The sequence below is a fragment of the Anastrepha ludens genome, chromosome 6 (genome assembly GCF_028408465.1).
Source record: "Anastrepha ludens isolate Willacy chromosome 6, idAnaLude1.1, whole genome shotgun sequence".
NCBI lineage: Eukaryota > Metazoa > Arthropoda > Insecta > Diptera > Tephritidae > Anastrepha > Anastrepha ludens.
In genome coordinates this window covers 63,381,514-63,401,401 of record NC_071502.1, presented here as the reverse complement: position 1 = coordinate 63,401,401, position 19,888 = coordinate 63,381,514, and the positions used below count along the sequence as shown (strand labels likewise).

The following is a 19,888-nucleotide window of genomic DNA, read 5'->3' as shown; positions in this document are numbered from 1 at the left end:
TAACTTTGTTATGTTTTGCAACACTGTTCAGTTTTGTCTTACATTCACCGACTAACTTCGAAGAGCAGCGTGGGTTAGCAAGGGCTTTCAGTGCTTGACTGTCACTACAAATTCCAATACTGTTGCCCCGCCACTTTTTCTCAATTAGGCAGTACACCACATTCAAGGTGGCATAGACTTCCGTAAGGAATACCGTGGCCATCTGTCCTGTGGCATAGGAGTACTTAGTGTCTTCGTCTAAGTACCATCCAGATCCGCTTCCATCACTGGTTTTGGATCTGTCGGTGTAGAAAGTGTGCTGATATCCCGTTAATAGGTTCTCTGGACTTAACTATTGATCTCTATCTGGGATCAAAACATCATACTTCCTACTGAAGCTAACGACAGGCACCCGATTGTCCACTGGCATTGAGAACAGTGTGCACCGCTCCGACAACTGGTGGTACATCTGACAGTGGCCAGTGCTTACTTCATTTCCCCAGACTTCGACTTTCGAATTTGAAGATCTAAAGGTTGCAAGTTCAGAATGGCATTAAGGGCATCACCTGACGTCCTACTCATGGCACCTGTGATACCCAAGCACACACTTCTCTGCAGCCTGTTTAGGGGTTTTACTCTGCAATTAACCATTGTAGCTTTCCACCATACTAGACCCCACGGCAAGGCCGGTCTCAGAAACCCACGTCTTGCCAAAGGTTCTCTTACACTGCTAGAAGACTTTTAGTCTTCGAGAGACCTTCTGCTCGACGTGCTTCTTCCAGGTAAGCTTACTATCTAGGACTACTTCTAAATATTTAACCTCAGAAGACAGTTGCAGTGTTACCCCTTTCAATGTGGGCAGTGACAGGCCTTCCACAATACGTTTCCTAGTGAAAAGCCCTATGGTACTTTTTGTAGGATTCACCGAAAGGCCATGCAATTCGCACCAATATTCAATCTTATTTAAAGCTACCTTTCATTTTATTGTATATAGCTTCAAGTGATCGTCATGAGATTAATACGCACACATCGTCTGCGTAGGCTTGGATTTATACAATTTCCTGCAGATCATTAAGAAGAGAGTCCACCACGAAGCACCAAAGTAGGGGAGAGAGTACCCCGCCTTATGGGCAGCCCTTCTTAACCTCAGCCCTGACTCTTTCATCGCGTTCTTTATCCATTCGAGGTATGCGTGCTGATGTTAAATTCCACAAATAGGAACCTACATTACAAATCCGATTGCCTCTACTTATACCAATTTTAATGCTCATCTTTCCGTTATAAATGAATTTTCGGATCTGGGCGTTTTTAATGTTTTTTTTTCACTTAGGGTTTTCCTTTATTAATTATATTGTTTTAGTTTCATTATTGTAAGGTCTATTCCAACTTGGTCTTTCTGCACTAGACTTTAGGGAGCCCTATACTAGAAAACGCTTTAATTCTTTAGTGAGGTCAAAGCTAGAGTACACCTTAATAATTTAGGGCACAATTTCTACATTTATTCGCAAAGAATCGAAAGAGTTCTACGTAGCTTTGTCCGGTTTGTCTCTTTATTTGAACAAGCCACTTCTATCTTAAGTCCCTTGAATGGTAATCGATTTCAAGACGTATTATTAATAATATTTAAGACTTATAATACATTCACCGACTACTGGAGCAGATAAGCTTATATCCCCCAAAGGGTATTGCGCTTTTACTTTCCGTTGTATGTTAAAAATTTAAATCAAATTATTTAACTTTGCACCCATTACTGGATCTCTTAATGAATTTAATAGAAGTTTTAATAATCTCTATCTTGATTTCGCCGTTCATAGATCTCTATTTTTATCTAAGCTGGAATCAAAAGATTTTCAAATCTAATCTTTAAATCAAGTACCTCTAGTATGTAAGGTTTTGTAACCATAGACTTATTAAATAAAGTGAAATAAAATTACGCCTCCGAACGGCCGCTTTTTCATGTGTAAATTCGAGATTTGGCTATTTCGTAGCGATACTGGTGTTGTAAATCTTTTTTAAATATTTTGATTTTATACACTTGTACTTCACACAAAGAAGAAATTTATAACTCCAATAGAGCCAAAGTTATAAATTTACATATCATCACTCTCGATACACTTCCTATCTATACCTGTAACATTCCATACGAATTCTCGATTGGAAAGCATTCTTTTGTCAGCTCGTTCAGGAAGTGTTCAGCCTTCACCTTAAGCTGGGCACAGACGGAAAACAAATCCAAACAATCGGTTAAAACTCATTTTGCCACACACGTGTTGATTTGTTGACTCCTAGGTCGTAGGAAATATCAATTTTAACTCATTCCATTCCTTTTTCTATAGTTCAAAAGAGATCTTATGTGTTTTGCTTCCCTTCTTTGACTGTTTTGAACTAGTGTTAAATTCAACGAATTCTATCCATGAGAAAAACCAGCCATTGTCTTAATGTCTCTTTATTTATTTTTTAATTTATTGATTGACACGATTTTTGTATCTGGCTTTGGAATGCCAAATTTTGGTTTCTTCATACATACATATATATATACATATGTACATATAATTGGCGCGTACTCCCTTTTTGGGTGTTTGGCCGAGCTCCTCCTCCAATTTGTGGTGTGCGTCTTGATGTTGTTCCACAAATGGAGTAACCTACCGTTTCAAGCCGACTCCGAACGGCAGATATTTTTTATGAAGAGCTTTTTCATGGCAGAAATACACTCAATTAAATAATTGCGGATTTCACTCATAGATGGCTTCAGTTGAATTTTTAGGTTTGCAGACGTAGTACAAATGTAAAACACATTTTGTTATTTGATAGTTGACAATTCAGCTATCAATCAGTGAAAAAAGTTGTTTGATCGGCTGCGTAGTTTTCGTTGGAGTTCGCTGAAAAATGGAAAATCAGAAGGCACATTTTCGTCATATTTTGCTTGTTTATTTCCGCAAAGGGAAATCCGCGAGATAGTAGAGAAGCTTCATGTATCACTTCCATGCATTGAAAATCACTTAAAACAACTTGGCTATGTTCAAAAACTCGATTCATGGGTTCCTCACGAACTTCTCTTCTTAATTGGCGCTATAACCGCTTACGCGATTTTGGCCGAGTTTAGCAAAGCGCGCCAGTCGTTTCTTTCTCGTGCTAACCGGCGCCAGTTGGACACACCAAGTGAAGCCAAGTCCTTCTCCACCTGATCTTTCCAACGCAGAGGAGGCCGCCCCCTTCCTCTGCTACCACCAGCTGGTACCGCATCGAATACTTTCAAAGCCGGAGCGTTTGTATCCATTCGAACGACATGACCCAGCCAACGTAGCCGCTGGATCTTTATTCGCTGCGCTATGTCTATGTCGTCGTAAAGCTCATACAGCTCATCGTTCCATCGTCTGCGATATTCGCCATTGCCAACGTGCAAAGGTCCAAAAATCTTACGCAGAATCTTTCTCTCGAACACTCCAAGCGTCGCTTCATCGGATGTTGTCATCGTCCAAGCTTCTGCGCCATACGTTAGGACGGGCATGATGAGGGTCTTGTAGAGTGTTAGTTTTGTTCGTCGAGAGAGGACTTTACTGCTCAGTTGCCTACTTAGTCCAAAGTAGCACTTGTTGGCAAGAGAGATTCTACGTTGAATTTCAAGGCTGACATTGTTATCGGTGTTAATGCTGGTTCCTAAATAGATGAAGTCTTTTACAACCTCGAAATTATAACTGTCTACAGTGACGTGGGTGCCGATACGCGAGTGCGCCGACTGTTTGTTTGAAGACAGGAGGTACTTCGTTTTGTCCTCGTTCACCACCAGACCCATTCGCTTTGCCTCTTTGTCCAGTTTGGAGAAGGCAGAACTAACAGCGCGGTTGTTAAGGCCGATGATGTCAATATCATCGGCATACGCCAACAATTGTACGCTCTTATAAAAAATTGTGCCTGAGCGATTAAGTTCTGCGGCTCGTACGATGCTCTCCAACATCAGGTTAAAGAAGTCACACGACAGCGAGTCACCCTGTCTGAAACCTCGTTTGGTATCAAACGGCTCGGAGAGGTCCTTCCCAATTCTGACGGCGCTGCTGGTGTTGAGCAACGTCATCTTACATAGCCGTATTAGTTTTGAGGGGATACCAAATTCAGACATCGCGGCATACAGGTAACTCCTTTCCGTACTGTCGAATGCAGCTTTGAAGTCGACGAAAAGATGGTGTGTGTCGATTCTCCTTTCATGGGTCTTTTCCAAGATTTGGCGTATTGAGAATATTTGGTCGATGGTAGACCTTCCAGGTCTAAAGCCACACTGATAAGGCCCAATCAGTTGGTTGACGGTGGGCTTCAGCCTTTCACACAATACGCTCGCTAGAACCTTATAGGCGATATTTAGAAGACTAATCCCGCGGTAATTGGCACAAATTGCAGGATCGCCCTTCTTATGGATTGGGCAGAGTACACTTAAATTCCAATCGGCAGGCATGCTTTCATCCGACCATATTTTGCATAGAAGCTGATGCATGCACCTTACCAGCTCCTCGCCGCCATGTTTGAATAGCTCACCCGGCAGTCCGTCGGCGCCCGCGGCTTTGTTGTTCTTTAGCCGCGTTATCGCTATTCTCACCTCGTCATGATCGGGCAGCGGAACGACAATTCCGTCGTCAACGATTGGGGTATCGGGATCTTCACTTTCTCGGTGACATGCGCAGCTGTCACTGTTTAATAAGTTCGAGAAGTGTTCCCTCCATAATTTAAGATTGCTCTGTACGTCAGTCACCAGTTCGCCGTCTTTGTTCTTACAGGAAAACGCCCCGGTCTTAAAACCTTCTGTAAGCCGCCGAACTTTCTGGTAGAATTTTCGGGCGTTGTTCCTGTTGGCCAGCATCTCAAGCTCTTCGCACTCACGTATTTCGGCCTCTCGTTTCTTCTTTCGGATAATACGTCTCTCTTCCTTTTTCAGCTCTCTGTAGCGATCCCACATGGCTCGCGTTGCGCCCGATCGCAGCGTGGCTCTATAGGCGGCATCCTTTCTTTCTGCGGCAGCATGACATTCCTCGTCGTACCAATTGTTTTTTCGGGCTCGCCGGAATCCGATTTCTTCTTCGGCGGCGGTACGTAGAGAACGAGAAATGTTGCTCCATTGTTCGTGGATGCCGGTTTGTTGGGCAGTACTCTCTGAGAGCAGGAGTGAGAGTCGAGTGGCGAATCTTCTGGCTGTCTGTTGTGATTGCAGCTTTTCGATGTCGAACATTCTTTGCGTAGGTAGATGCACGTTTTTTGCTGCACAGAGGCGTGTGCGCAGTTTGGCTGCAACAAGGTAATGATCCGAGTCGATGTTGGGTCCTCGGATCGTACGTACATCTAATACACTAGAAGCGTGTCTTCCATCTATCACAACATGATCGATCTGGTTTCGTGTTTTTCGATCAGGAGACAGCCAGGTGGCTTGGTGAATCTTCTTATGCTGGAATCTGGTGCTGCAGACTACCATGTTTCGGGCCCCGGCGAAGTCGGTCAGCCTCTGTCCGTTACCGGATGTTTCGTTGTGCAGGCTGAATTTTCTGACTGTGGGACCAAAACTTCCCTCCTTGCCCACCCTGGCGTTGAAGTCGCCAAGCACGATTTTTATGTCGTGGCGGGGGCAGCGCTCATAGGAGCGTTCCAGGCGCTCATAGAAAGAATCTTTGGTCGCATCGTCCTTCTCTTCCGTCGGGGCGTGGGCGCAAATTAGCGATATGTTAAAAAAACGGGCTTTGATGCGGATTGTTGCGAGACGCTCGTCCACCGGAGTGAACGACAGTACTTGGCGACGAAGTCTCTCCCCCACAACAAATCCGACACCGAATTTGCGCTCCTTTACATGGCAGCTGTAGTAGACGTCGCAAGGTCCTATGGTTTTCTTACCTTGCCCCGTCCATCGCATCTCTTGGATGGCAGTGATGCCAGCCTTTACTCTCACGAGGACATCAACCAGCCGGGCAGAGGCACCTTCCCCATTAAGGGACCGGACATTCCAGGTGCATGCCCTCAAATCATATTCCTTATTTCGTTTGCAGGGGTCGTCATCAGCATAGGGAGGTCTCATCCGAGGCTTTTTCAAACTTTTCATTGGGGGGGGGATTTTTAAGTGGCGGGTCCCAAACCCAACGCACAACCAGCTATCCTGGAATGTTTCGCCTTCTCACGTTAGCTCACTCCCGAACGGGTGTTCGGAAGCTACCCAGAGGATACGTGGGCTAATCCCGGCCGTTGTGAGCTGCTTGAACCATATGCAGAAGAATCGTCCTGGCCATTCCCAAGTGAATGGCGATCAGTAACTTTCCCCACTTGCGTGGACTTCTACACATGGAACCATCCTCACGAACTGCGATTTGCTAAAAAGACGTAATGAAAATAATCCATTTTTAAAACGACTTATTGGCGATGAAAAATGGGTTGTTTACAAGAATATCAAGCGGAAAAGATCGTGGAGAAGGCCAGGTGAACCAACTCAAGCAACATCAAAAGCTGATATTCATCAAAAGAAGGTTTTGTTATCAGTTTGGTGGGATTACAAAGGAATTGTCTACTTTGAACTCTTACCACCCAACCGAACGATCAATTCTGATGTCTACATTGAACAACTAACGAAATTAAAAAATGGAGTTGAAGAAAAGCGGCCCGAATTAACAAATCGAAAAAGTATTGTATTCCATCAGGACAATGCAAGGCCACACACATTTTTGGCCACTCGGCAAAAATTATTGGAGCTTGGTTGGGATGTTTTGCCACATCCACCATATAGTCTTGACCTTGCACCATCTGATTACTATTTGTTTCGATCTTTTCAAAACTCCTTGAATGGTAAAAATTTCAATAATGATTATGATGTCAAATCATACCTGATTCAATTTTTTGCTAATAAAAACCAGAAGTTTTATGAACGTGGGATTATGTTGCTGCCTGAAAGATGGCAAGAGGTCATTGATCAAAATGGGCAATACATTATAATAAACTACAATAATATAAAATAATGTTGAAAAGTGAATATTCTTGGTAGTTTCTTAAAGTTTGTATGGATTTTCTCGTATTAAATTTCGTATTATATTATACCCTTAACGACGCAAAACAGACAAAAGCAAGCTTTATAAGTTAAGAATGGGTAATTTGGTGCTTTTCGATGCCTACTATCAGAATTTATACTATACATATATATATTATTATACATATATGAAAGTAGAAAACTAGAAAAAAGTTTCTTCGACCTCTGTTAATTTTAAATTTAACAATCTACATTTTATTAAAAATACAAAAACTAACTTTCTTCGAATTTAAAAACTCCACACGCTCGCCATGTGTAAAAAAAATAATTGCTTACTGCTTGGCATTGTTGAACTGTGGAGATGGATATTGCTGCTCGCTGCATTAGTAACAAAAAGTTTCACAATAGGCATAATTGCTGAACTGAATATAACCCCAAAAATTATAAGAATGTCACTATGAAACTTGCAGGGATTACTGAGCATAATATCAGCTATTAATAAAAAAAAAAAATCTGAAGGATTTGTTTAAATAAAAAATAGCTTTTTTCAACTATGTATTTAAAAAAAAAACTTTTTTCTACAATATATTTTTTTTTAAGATTTCTTATTGTAAAAAAAATGAAAAAAAAAATGTAAACATGTTAGAAGGGATCGAACATATTTTCGCTTTAAATACCTTTAACATTTTCCAAATATTATACTTTTTAATTTTTTTAGCTTGCTTCTTTAGTACAATGCCTACAGCATTTGACATACAAATTGCATTTAGCTTTATGAAAAAAAGTTTATTTTAAAAGATATTCAATTCTGACAAAAATCATTCCCACCTCTCATAAAAATAAAATTCATATTTCTGTCCATCCAGCTGTCTTTGCAACCATTAACTTTGGTGACGTTTGAAATATCTTCACAAAACCTCGCTCACATTTCCTTCTGCTCTTGGCATGTTTGAAATGACGTCGAAATAGTCCTTCAGCATAGCTGTAATTTTAGAAATTGTCAAGAGTACTGAAGTTGTATAACTAACGAGGACAATGTGCTAAAATTTATAAGTAGTAAAAACCTAAAGATTAAAACACAGAATGGAATGAGATTATCATGAAATTTTGAAAGCAACTAAATTTTGAGAAAAAGAAAACGTTCGCCAGCTATAAACAAATAGGTGTTTTAAATTAGTTTTAACGCAAAAAAAATTATTCTGGTAAGACTGTAAATAATAGATGAACAAATCAATGTGAAACACGCCAAAGTGAAAATCGCACCGAGCACATTTGTACATGCCTTAATACACATTCACATACACCTACAAAAAATTAAGAAAACATTTTAATTTAAAATGCTCACACCTGCTTAACACGTTTTTACACCAATTTTCCAAATTGTTTACTTCTCTTTTTTTTGTTAGAAATTATTAAACATGTGTGCGTACGTTATTTTAGAAGTGTTTGTTTGTATAGAAACGAAAAAAGGCAAACTCAAAATGCTGAAATTTCTTGTCATCGCACGAATTTCAATTTTCAATAAACGTCCAATAAATGTTAGCAGTTGGAACATTTGCTTTTGTCGTCAGTCTACGCGTCATGTTCTTCTTTGTTTTCGTTCCATGTAAATCGTCTGTCAGAACACGTCCACACAATGTCCGCTCATACATTGAAATGTTCTTGTGTCTCTGTTTCCAGCATTTCCACATGGTGCACGAGGAGCGGTCTGCGTCCATTTCCGAAAGGTGCACACGTAGTCGCATTAATTCAGCCATCTTTGTGTCGTCCGAGGGTAGAGGATTTGATTCCATTGAATTCCTGCGTCGACACGGCTCGCAGAGTGTGTTGTGCCGGAAAGCGCGCAGCGCAGAAAATATTACCGACAATGAACGCAAAGTAAGTTAACAGAACCAATTTTGTCTTTGGTGTTTTTTTTTTGTTTTGTTTGCTATTTGATGCATTTTTTTCTTTTTCCTTTTTTTTTCTCACACTCGCTCCTCCCACAGAAGAGCTTCTCGGATAATAAGCCACCATGGTGCACCGATGAAAATAATGACAGCGATCCGAACGCGCCGAATAAAAGACAAGACGATTGCAACGGTAGCGCCATTGAGCTGCGCGAATGCCGTCGCAGCTCCAACAATTTCAGTGGTGCCTGTAGTGCCGAATGACATACACTATCCGTGCTCACTACCAACACCAACTGCGATCACCCGTCGACCTCAGCGGCGGCAGCGGCTTCAATGTCCGCAACGAACGTAGTAGTGGGCAGCATCTCATTAGAAACTCCACCTTCGCATATCAAAGATGAGCTGCACAACGACACCATCAGCGTCAAAGTAAACGCCGCAAACGCGGCCATCGTCGCGCTACCCAACGTGGAGAGGCGACAGCGTCCAAATACATTTGCAGGCATGCCAACGAAAAGTTCTGTCTCGCGAGACTCCACCGATACCGTCGAGGAGCTAGTGCTCGTACCAACTATCGCTGCCACGGCAATGTTGCCGGAAATTGTCAGCACTAGTCGCCAGCGTACGCTGGTGCGCCAACGCTCCTCAACCGCGTCCGTTTCACCACATCCTAGCCCGAAATCGCTCCCGGTAAAAAATGCACGACCAAAGATCACGGCTCTGCCAATGGTATCGGTGTCGGGACCATCGCCACCACACGAAAAGCCGTTACCACAACCGACAACGGAGTGTTTGTAACAAATGGCAGCCGAAACATTTATTTAAGTAAGTAAAGTGAAAGCAGCAATGGCATGAAAGGTAGGAGAGAAATGTTAATAAGAGGACTGAAGCAGGCGGCGGTTGGTAGACGATTAGTTTGATAAGATTTGAGGGCGAAGCGGAACTTATATGTATGTATTGCATATGAAATATGCGCGCCTGTCTGTAATGGAAAACAAACAAAATTCTGTCCTATATTCTTCCTAACTTCAAGCTCACGATTTTAACTCACAACTTGCAAATGTTTCGGCTATAATTGGCACAACTCGGGGTAATCTCAACTAATGGGATATGCCTTCAATGAAATCTATACAAAACAAAATCTCAAAATTGACTGAACTACTCGTAAATACTGATAAACCGTTAAAAAATATTAGAAAAACTAACAATTATTATGTCTGTTATTACTAAAACTGTAAAGTCTTATTAAAGGGTTGTCCAATTAGGGCGGGTCGCTGTTGAGATGGTATAAAACAAGTCATGTGTGTGAAGTACTAACGAAATTGAATTCCCTTCATTTATTCATGAATTTAATTCTTACAAACAGATTAGACAATGATAGACTTATATTAAGTAAAATATACAAACACAAAAAATTACGCTAATATTATTTAAGTAAAAATTAATTTTCCAGTTGAATAGCTATGTATCTAGAATTGGATAATTCTAAGTGTAATAAATTTAAGAAATAGTTGTACCTCGACGACCTTCTGTTTATAGAAATCTGTGTGAAATATGACAGCTGTCAACATGGCCCGTCCCTATTGGAGAACGCTTTACTAGTTACTAGTACTTAAATTATAACCCGAGCCATTGGAAGATGGGCAAAAAGCTTTAACAAGGCACTTGAGAACTTTCAAGCTTTAATATTAAAAATAACGTAAATATTGCGATTTAATTTTTTTGTTTGTCTCTAATACCCATTTATCTATTAGTGTAATACATACATACATATGTATATAAAATCATGCCTATGTAAGTACTGCATGTATATATGTATGTACACGGATGTAAAGCCAACAACAAACCAGCAAATTAGAATAAGGTAACAGTAAAACTTAATAAGAGATCGAACAAGTAAAAGCAAAAACAGCTAGTAAAAAATCTTATGGATGCGTGTGTGTGTGTGCATACAAATTAGGGAGTTTAAAATGTAGGTTTTCGAATTGCCTTGACTTATTTCTCAAATCCAAACTCACTGTAGCAACTAGTTTTTTTAAAAGATGTGTACTAAAATAGGTGTTAAATATAGTCGTATTTACATATACGTGTGTGTGAAGTTTTTACTCATATGTATTGAAAATAATAAAATATACATATATTGTAAATATAACTACAAAGTATATATGTACAGTCAAACTTCCATAACTCGAACTTTCTACAACTCGAACTTTCTATAACTCGAACTAAATCGAATGGCAATAACGTGGCGGCCGCCGTAGCCAAATGAGTTGATGCGTGATTACCATTCGGAAGTGCACAGGCTCTAAATCCCGGGCATGGAACACCAATTAATACAACAAATATTTTCTAATGGCAGTTGCTTCTCGACAGGCAATGGAAACGAACCGAGTGTATATCTGCCATGAAAAAGGTCCTTATAAAAAACCATTTATCACAAATAGGAGGAGGAGCTTGGCCGAACGCCCAAATAGAGTATAAGCGTTATTATATATTACATTATTATTAATAAATGTACAGTAGAAACTCTATTCTTGCATGTATTGAAAACCGGCGCGGTGCAAGTTTCGAGATTCTCGCAAATATTAAGCTTTTTCTCCATACAAATTAAAATAGTTTTTTTACTGATAAGAATCTAAGTTTATTTGTTTTTGCTATATTAATTCAATACACTTTTAAGAGATTAGTTTCATTTGAAATTAAAGCTATTTTCGATTTTGGTTTGCTTTGTACACATTCGGTTGTTCAGTACCACACTGTTTCTGAGCCTCTGCAGCCCCATAACATCGTTTAAGCAAGCATTATTTTGCTCTGCCCAATCTCATAATTTATTGAATGCTGATATTGACTCCGCCGATGTAATTTTACTCGCATTTAGCATCTCCTCGTTAGTTCCTTCACCGAATGTTTCGTCGTCTTCATTACAGTATTCTTCATTTCAAGCTGTGGGTTCCGAATGAGGTTCAACAATCCAAAGAGACTTGCTGCAATGTTTCTACTTCCTGAAGCAAAGTTGCAATGAGTCGAAGTGCAAACCTCCAATTAATCTTAGAAAAATATCTGCAATGAATTGAATATTGGATGCTTCATCAGGTATCTGTAAACGTAACTCCGAAAGAGCAATGATATCGTCACAGTTCCAGTCAGTCGTCTTCTCAAATAGTTTCTGAAACGATGACTGAATTGAAGTTGCATTAAGAGCATCCCATCCAATAGCTAAAAAGCATATTGCATTTTTCAGGCCTATATTTCGCAGTGACTCATCGAGCAGCAATGCGACTTACAAGGGTTTTTTTCTAGTTCAATTTAGCAAGTCTTATAACGTATTGATCCATGGGTTCTATTAGAGCCGTACAGTTTGGAGAAAAGCACATTACCTATATTTGGCTATTTTAGATCTTTAACTCATCTTCTTTGGGATGATATTGAGCATTGTCAATAAGAAGTGCTTTTTTCGGACGATTTTGCGCACGAAAGAAACGCAATTCTTGGTTTTGACAAATGGAATAAATGTTCTGTGAAAGTATTCCTTAAATAAAGCTAAGGTCATCCAAGCACTTTTATTTCCTTTTAGACAACAGGCTCTTCAGTAAAGTTTTGGAATGAACGCAGATTCGCCTATTTCCCAACAACCAATTTTTACTTTATGATTTAGCAGCTTTTGTACAAGCAAGGAACGTTATTCTCTGCTTACTGATCTTATGCTTCGGAGCCGAGGCTTCTTTTGAGCGCACTAGACTTTTAAATAAGCCAGACTCATCGGCATTGTAGATACATCTGCTCTTTTGTCAAACTTAAATCCATAATTGTTTTGTTAAGTTTGTCTAAAAATGTTTGACTCTTGAATTAATAGGTTTTGTACGCAAATTTTTAGCCATTATATTCCATGCCTCTTTTTAAAGTTTGCAACTTAACCATTACTAGCGTGAAAGCCTCCAGCTTTCCCTAAATTTCGACTTTCTCTTTTAGTATATCACTTGTAATGGGTAAGTTTTTGAACTTTTGATCCGCAAATCAATGGGACAACGCCTTTTCCATTTTTGGGATCTCAGAAATCCTAAGAGTTTTCCTATTACTTGGACTGGAATCAGATCGCGTAACAAACTTCTTTATTGACTACTCCTTTTTTGCTTTAATACGAGTAAAATTGTTGCTCTATGCACGTAAAAGTTTTTATCTAATGCATTAATGGAAATTCACGCATTTAATTTGTTCAAATGTCAGCTTTTTCTTTTATTGTAAGCAGCATAAATTGTGCCTTTGCCATTTTGAGACCACACTTTGCAAAAACTGTAATTTCATCAGGAAATGAATTAGACGGTAGTTCTCATTACCTCAAAATGTCATTACCAGAATGACATCGATGGTACTTTCACGACTTTTATTCTCAGAAATACAATGTAAAAAGAAGAAAAGAGAAAGACAAACAAAAAAATGTTGCAAGTAACAATTTTCTAATGTTGCAAGTACTGAGTACGGAATTAAAATAAATAAATTGTGCTGCAAGTATAGCGGCGTGAAAGTATCGAGTTTCTACTGTATATATATAAAAGCGTTTAAAGATTAATATGCGCTGAATTTTAGTTCCATTAGTTCTCTAAGTCGAATTATTTAGAATGGACAGCAGATTTAGGTTTGAGCAAAATGGAATGGGATGATAAGGGTTCAGTGGAGGAAATTATTCACCAGCCTTGCAATGACGATATGAAAGATTGCTCGAGAAGTTTTAATATATATTTTAAAATGGATGGCACTGCCACTGATGATGACTATAAGGCTTTGAACAAATTAGAATATCTTTTTAAGAGAAACTCCGAAGAAAGTAGGTTTTCAGTCACTAATTTCTGATTATTTTTATTCAATGCAACGAGTATGTATGTATGTAGAATGATCCTACTTGTCTGAACTAAGGTTTATCTTACATAATGTGAGGTAATCTCTCTCTCTGTCACACACACATTGGGTGCCAAGCGGATTTAGGGGAAATCTTTACTAGAGCCCAAACAGTGTATTTTTTCTTGGTAGAAAACGGTATGAAAGTAGTATTAATTTATTTCTGAGTATTTACTCCCCGATCTGCTTGTTGGTATGAATTTGTTTTCGATTTGCTAACAGTTTTTATATGTCCCATGCCCTGAATGGTGGTCTTGAACTGGAAAATTGCATAATTTGTTTGCAAATATTAGGTGAGACGCTCGAAAGCCAACGATTAGGTCTAATCTGAGACAACGTGTTAAACAAAAGTTATATTCTATAACTCGAAGTCTCTAAGAGTTGAACATTTTCACTAGATAATGCTCTTTGGAGTTACAGAAGTTTGACTGTCTACAGATGTGGTAATGATCCAAAAGGGACTATCCTTGAAAGATATCAATTTGAGTAATGTTAATCGAGTTGCAAATGAAAGTTTGAAGAACCGAATGAATGCGTGAATACCAAATGAGCTACAAATGGCATTTTTTTTTATCACCCATCCTGCTACAATCATACAAGTAACTAAGAAGATATGTCATCACGAATGAAAAATAGGCACCTAATGACTACAATGCATCATTAAATAAAATACTAATTGTTTATTGCAAAAACACAAATTTAACTATCTGCAGACCCTGAGCCAGAAAATGCTGATATAGGTTTGTTCACTTGTCCTGTGCGCCCCAATGAAAGTTCCATAATTTAAATTTTCCTATCAGGCACTTTAGTGTATTACCATTCACAAATAAGGTTTAGAAATCCTAATAGAACAAATAGTAAAGAACCGCACAGGATTAGTGAACTTCTCATTCAATATATTTTGCCAATCATTCCTATTTCCATCACTCTTTCCAAAAAAATATGTTGTAAAAACAGTGCTCGGGATGGATCAATAATACACAAAGGCCCATGATCATTTAATTTATGTGGTTTCCATTTTAGCACATACGAGTATAATGGTAAAACCCTCTCCTTGATCAGTTACCAACTAAATGGAGTTTTCTACTATGTAGCATTAAATGAGTTGCTAAGAAACTTCATTCAGATCAAATTCAGAATCGATTTACATCTTCTTCCAGAAAAGTACTCAATATTCATAGTTGGTGTGAATAACAGGCGGCGTACTACTTTTTTATAACTTTATAAATCGAATCCTTCTGGCCGACAGATTTTGTTGTTTTAATATATTCAATGAAACTTGCGAGAATTTCGTTATTTATGGTTTCAGATTTATTTACAAATTTTTAACTCCGGTTCTAATTTGTATGAGTATCCAGGAAAGGTTTATCGAAACGTGTTGAATATAGGAAGTAATTCAAAATACAATCCAACCAACAAATTTAATATTTGAATCAGCGGGATGAAAATTTTTGAAATGCGTGCTCTTCTAAAATGTGCCACTCTACCAGTGGAAACTTAAGTTAAAAATGAATCCCGATGTATCGTTAAGGGTTATAATATATAATTATTTGAGGCTGCATGATGAGAAGGTTTGAGTTTATACTTTTAAACCCATTTGAGACAATCTGACTGCGGATTTGGGGAAGAACTTTTGAATATTCAAAGATTGGTGTTTGAGTTTTTTTTTCCAAAGTTTTATAGATAAGAGTATTCTTGTCCAGAATGATCTGCAGAATTGGTTTCTATGTACAGGTTAAAAAGAAAGCACAATGAAACAAAAAATAAGTAAAAAAGTATACAACAGTGAGTAGGAATCAGCACAAAAGTAAAACAAAAGCAACTGGAGCATATCAGAAGTGTACAGAGACACGAGGAACATAATGGCAACCTGAACAAATCTGGCAACGCAGACAAACTAATCTGTTTGTGTTGTACATTACGGACTTGGCACCTTTTATTGCAACTATATACATAGACAAATACCTACAACATAAATATAGGCCAGACTATATACATACATATTACTTAGCACGTAGCAAGAGTTCTAAGGTAATTTCAACCAAATTAGAAAGGTAACTAATCAAGTGTAAGATTAAAATATAAAACGTATATTTATTCATGTATGTATGTAAATTTGTAAAAATCCTAATAGTTTAATAAGCACATAAATATGTGCGTATGCATATTCGTACTAGCAGAGGAATTTATTGGAATGTCAGGGTTCGAAAGGCAGGCCAAATTCAAAGCTCAAACATTTCAAAAATCATTATAAGTGTAAATAGGTTTTACACATGCACACTAATACATGTATACACTTACATTTGCTTAGAAATGTAGAAATAGATAGAATTTTTCATCCGAATCACTCTTTTATTTCAAGTTGAATCGTTTAATCGTTAGAAGCCAAGTAGGACCCTGCATCAAAATCGACTTCATACACACTTATACATATATAAGTATATATGTTTGGTAAACAATATGCGTCTACATGTATTAACGAAACTAACGACCTAATCAGGCCCTTAATGGCACATATATTTATATAAATGTATACATACATATACGGAAATGTAAATGAAAATATGGTATAAGCTTTACTCTCTCTATTACATACCTATGTATCTACATACATATAATACAATAGTAAAAATCATATATTAGCATGCATATGCACTAGATGCTAGTATGCACATACTTATGAGCATAAAAAATCTAGAGACCCAGAATATCAACACGCCACTGAAGGATTTGATTTTCAACTAAATATACAATAATATATTAAAAAATGTACATATACAGCTGCCGTCAAAATAATAATACCTACTTGTGCAGTAGCGAGCATAACTGAATGCATGATTATTTGTTAGTAAACTTTTTTATGTGTTTTTTTTTTTTGGTTTTTAATATTGTTCATTCTTTAACCATAATTATATTAGTCAAACTTTCAAACTTGATACGAAAAGTAGAAAATTTCCAAACGTTATCATGAAAACTTTAAACCTTTAAATATGAATTTTTAGAAAAACTTCGAGTATGCGGTTTTACAGCCCATTGAATTAAGCGCCTAAAATATCGTTTGGATTTGTCATAATTTTTTCTTTCTGACGACATTTTGCACTTTATTCTATATAACAATTAATTTCCAATGCAACAAAATACGTAAGACCATTTACAAGAAAAATTAAAAAGAATCAACTCCAGTTTTTAAAAATTGAAATGAAATGAAATGAAATGAAATGAAAAAAACAATATTTTAGACGCTTAAAACTTGCGCTTTATTGCACGAAAGTTCAATGGACTGAAGAATGAACAATATTTTGAAAGTAAACAAAAAATTATAACAAATTTTTGCTTGAAAAACTTTGTAAATATTTAAAAAATCATCATGCGCTTATTTATGCGCGCTACTGTATATTCAGCGAAAAACCAAAAAATATCACAGCCTTATCCCTGCATATCCTTTTAAAACGCACCCTTCAACCATCCCGATACCAAAGAAAGAGGTCCCTGGAAATTGTATGTATTTTTTTGGCATTGACGTAGAAAATGCTGAACGAACTCGACTATATCCTGATCTACAAAGCTCCTACGAAAATTGTTATGTAGCGCTTTGAACCTAGTCCAGCAGTATTTCCGAGAGAAGTGTGGGCCCCTGGAGTTTTGATTAGCTGGTCTAGGCTACCCCTCAACTTGGGAACCGCAAACCCAGCCCGTCTTATAGATAAGTTTGATTCCTATTTCTCGTGTTAGTTTGGAGAAAATAGAGTAAAATGTTTCGGAAATGGTTTAAAACTGCTTTATGGTCGATCTTTAGCTTATGGGCGATGCTACGACTACTGCCGGTCAACTTCGATTATTTCTGTGATTGTATCGAGATTACCGACATTTTCTTTAACATCAAAAATGTCTGAACGGAATCGACGAAACCAAAATGGCACATAATTAGTGGCTTACATTTTCGCCTTTATCAAAGAAAAACTGTGAAATGTACCGAATTTTCTCTTTGTTGACTTCCATTGTTAACACCCTGTAACTCACAATTGAATGAAATAAACAGAAAACATCAAACGATTTTTTTTAGTATCACCTTGGCAACGAGCAGAAACTTTAAATTGTTTGGTCGATACTTTACGAGATGTAGATCACATCAAATAACGTCGTCTGACAAGGCCCAGCTTTAACTCGCATGGTGCTCAATTTCAATCCTTCAAACAATGGAAATTGGATTGCTGAGTCACGCTAGAAAAATACGATTTGCATCCGAGACGTAATATCATTAACTCCGGAACTTCTGGACTTTGTACGGAAAAGTGTGAAACTTCTAGAAGTGAGGAATAAAGCAAAGTTCCATTCCCGTATCAGCTGAGCCCAGTTTATATCAAATTTGTTCCTTCTTGTCCTCTTGAAACAGTTAATTGGTCCCACTTGACCTTTTACGCTTTACCCTTTAATAATTTTACGTATTAATTTGGAGTTGAAGTCTCTGAATTAGGTAACCGTCACACAAACTGACGTGATCATCTTACAATAGATGCCATTAAAACAAAAAAAAGTGCGTGTAGCGTAGTACACATAACAGAAGTGAAACTTTCAAGGCAGACAAAGAAAGAGGGAGAGACCTGAGAGAGAATAAGAGAGAGAGAGAAAGAATATATATCTAAATAAATTCACAACATTTGCAGAGAATACAAATAGACAAAATTTACAAAGAACGGAGAAGGGTCGAACGATGTAGGTAAACGCCGGACACAAACCGTGCACTACTCCGAGCGTTTATGACCGGCACAAACGCAGCGATTCCAGGACCGCAGCAACGGCACTTATAGTACGCACAAGCACTTGCCAGGAAACGGAAATAGGCGCCAAGAAGTAGGCACCAAAAAAGCGCCAAAAACATTGGGACCAAAAAGTAGGCACCAAAAATATATTTCCTACAAGTTTGCTCCAACAACCAAGCGCCAACAAGTAGGCAGTGTTATTTCTCACTAGAAATTAGCAACCACAAGGAAAAACTCAGGAAAAATAGCCTAAAATGTATCTAAGATATATATAAGATATAGCTCTCTCTCTCCTTTTCCTCTACGTTACATCTTTTTTCTCTGTCGCGGAACGAAAATGCCCAAAACGTTGCATGACCTTGAAATTTTACTCTCCATTATCGCTCGCCCATCGACGCCTAAGAAGTTTCACTTCAAAAATGGTATGGAAAAGGCGACACTCATCGCCTACAATTCTTTGACCGCAGCTGTGTATGTTTACATATAGTACCATACATACATTAGATTAATGCCTACCTGTAAGTTTACACACATACAGCGAATCCATCTAGACCAAAAATACATATTTTTGAAATTGAATATTTTATTGACTTCTTTAGCGATCTAAAGGCCCGAAAGTTATAGGTACTAAAAAATGAAACTGCACTACCTAAAATACATGAAACTCTAATGTACTCATACAAATCTAACTAAATATTTACTTTAACGGTTCCTGTAAAATCTAGTGCATTAACACTTATGATATGCAGTGGGCACTTGAGCCTAAGAAATAGTTATTAATAATGAAAATAAAAAATAAAGAGTTTTCTTAAAGTTTATTCTCATCTGGTGGCATCTTAGGAATCGGAATTATTAATATAATTAAAACAGCTTTACTAAATTCTGCCTGGGTTCTCCTTTTTCCTGTGTGGTGCTTTAGCCAAGTTCAACAGAGTTGTGTTTTCCTTCTGCCAGTTCTTTAACGCCAATTAGAATTACAAAGTCCGAAAAAGCGAATTGCGTCACCACTTTAATTTTCCAACGCAATCGACCGATCATTTGCTCAAATATTCAAGATAGATTATGGGCGGGCATGATTTGGTGCTGGTTATTCGTAAATTACGACTTAAAACAGAAATACGGCGTGGCGAATACTCATTCCTACTTGCCAAGAACCAAGAACCCTCCAGTAACGTAGAACCGACTGTCGGGGTAACGGCAACCTTACTCATCGACCTTGACGAAAGGCATCCACTATGAAAAAGCTGGATCTCCCTTGCCTAACTAAGAGCTTGTGGGGAAATCGTAACCCATAATCGTAAGGTGGATTTAATATACAGGGCCGTCGAGGTAAATCCGGAATGTTGAACTTAAAAACAAAACTATTGGATATTTACTCA

The 19,888-nt window shown here is 38.0% G+C and overlaps 1 protein-coding gene across 1 annotated transcript in view; it reads left to right on the top strand.

The window, feature by feature from the left end:
• The window catches only part of LOC128866369 (uncharacterized), a 189,880-nt gene extending 177,551 nt beyond the window's left edge, over window positions 1–12,329 (top strand). The window contains 2 exon segments of the mRNA XM_054107040.1: window positions 8,645–8,842; window positions 8,953–12,329. Coding sequence (XP_053963015.1) covers window positions 8,645–8,842; window positions 8,953–9,654 — 900 coding nt within the window. The 3' untranslated portion in view covers window positions 9,655–12,329.
• The last annotated feature ends 7,559 nt before the right edge of the window (window positions 12,330–19,888 follow it).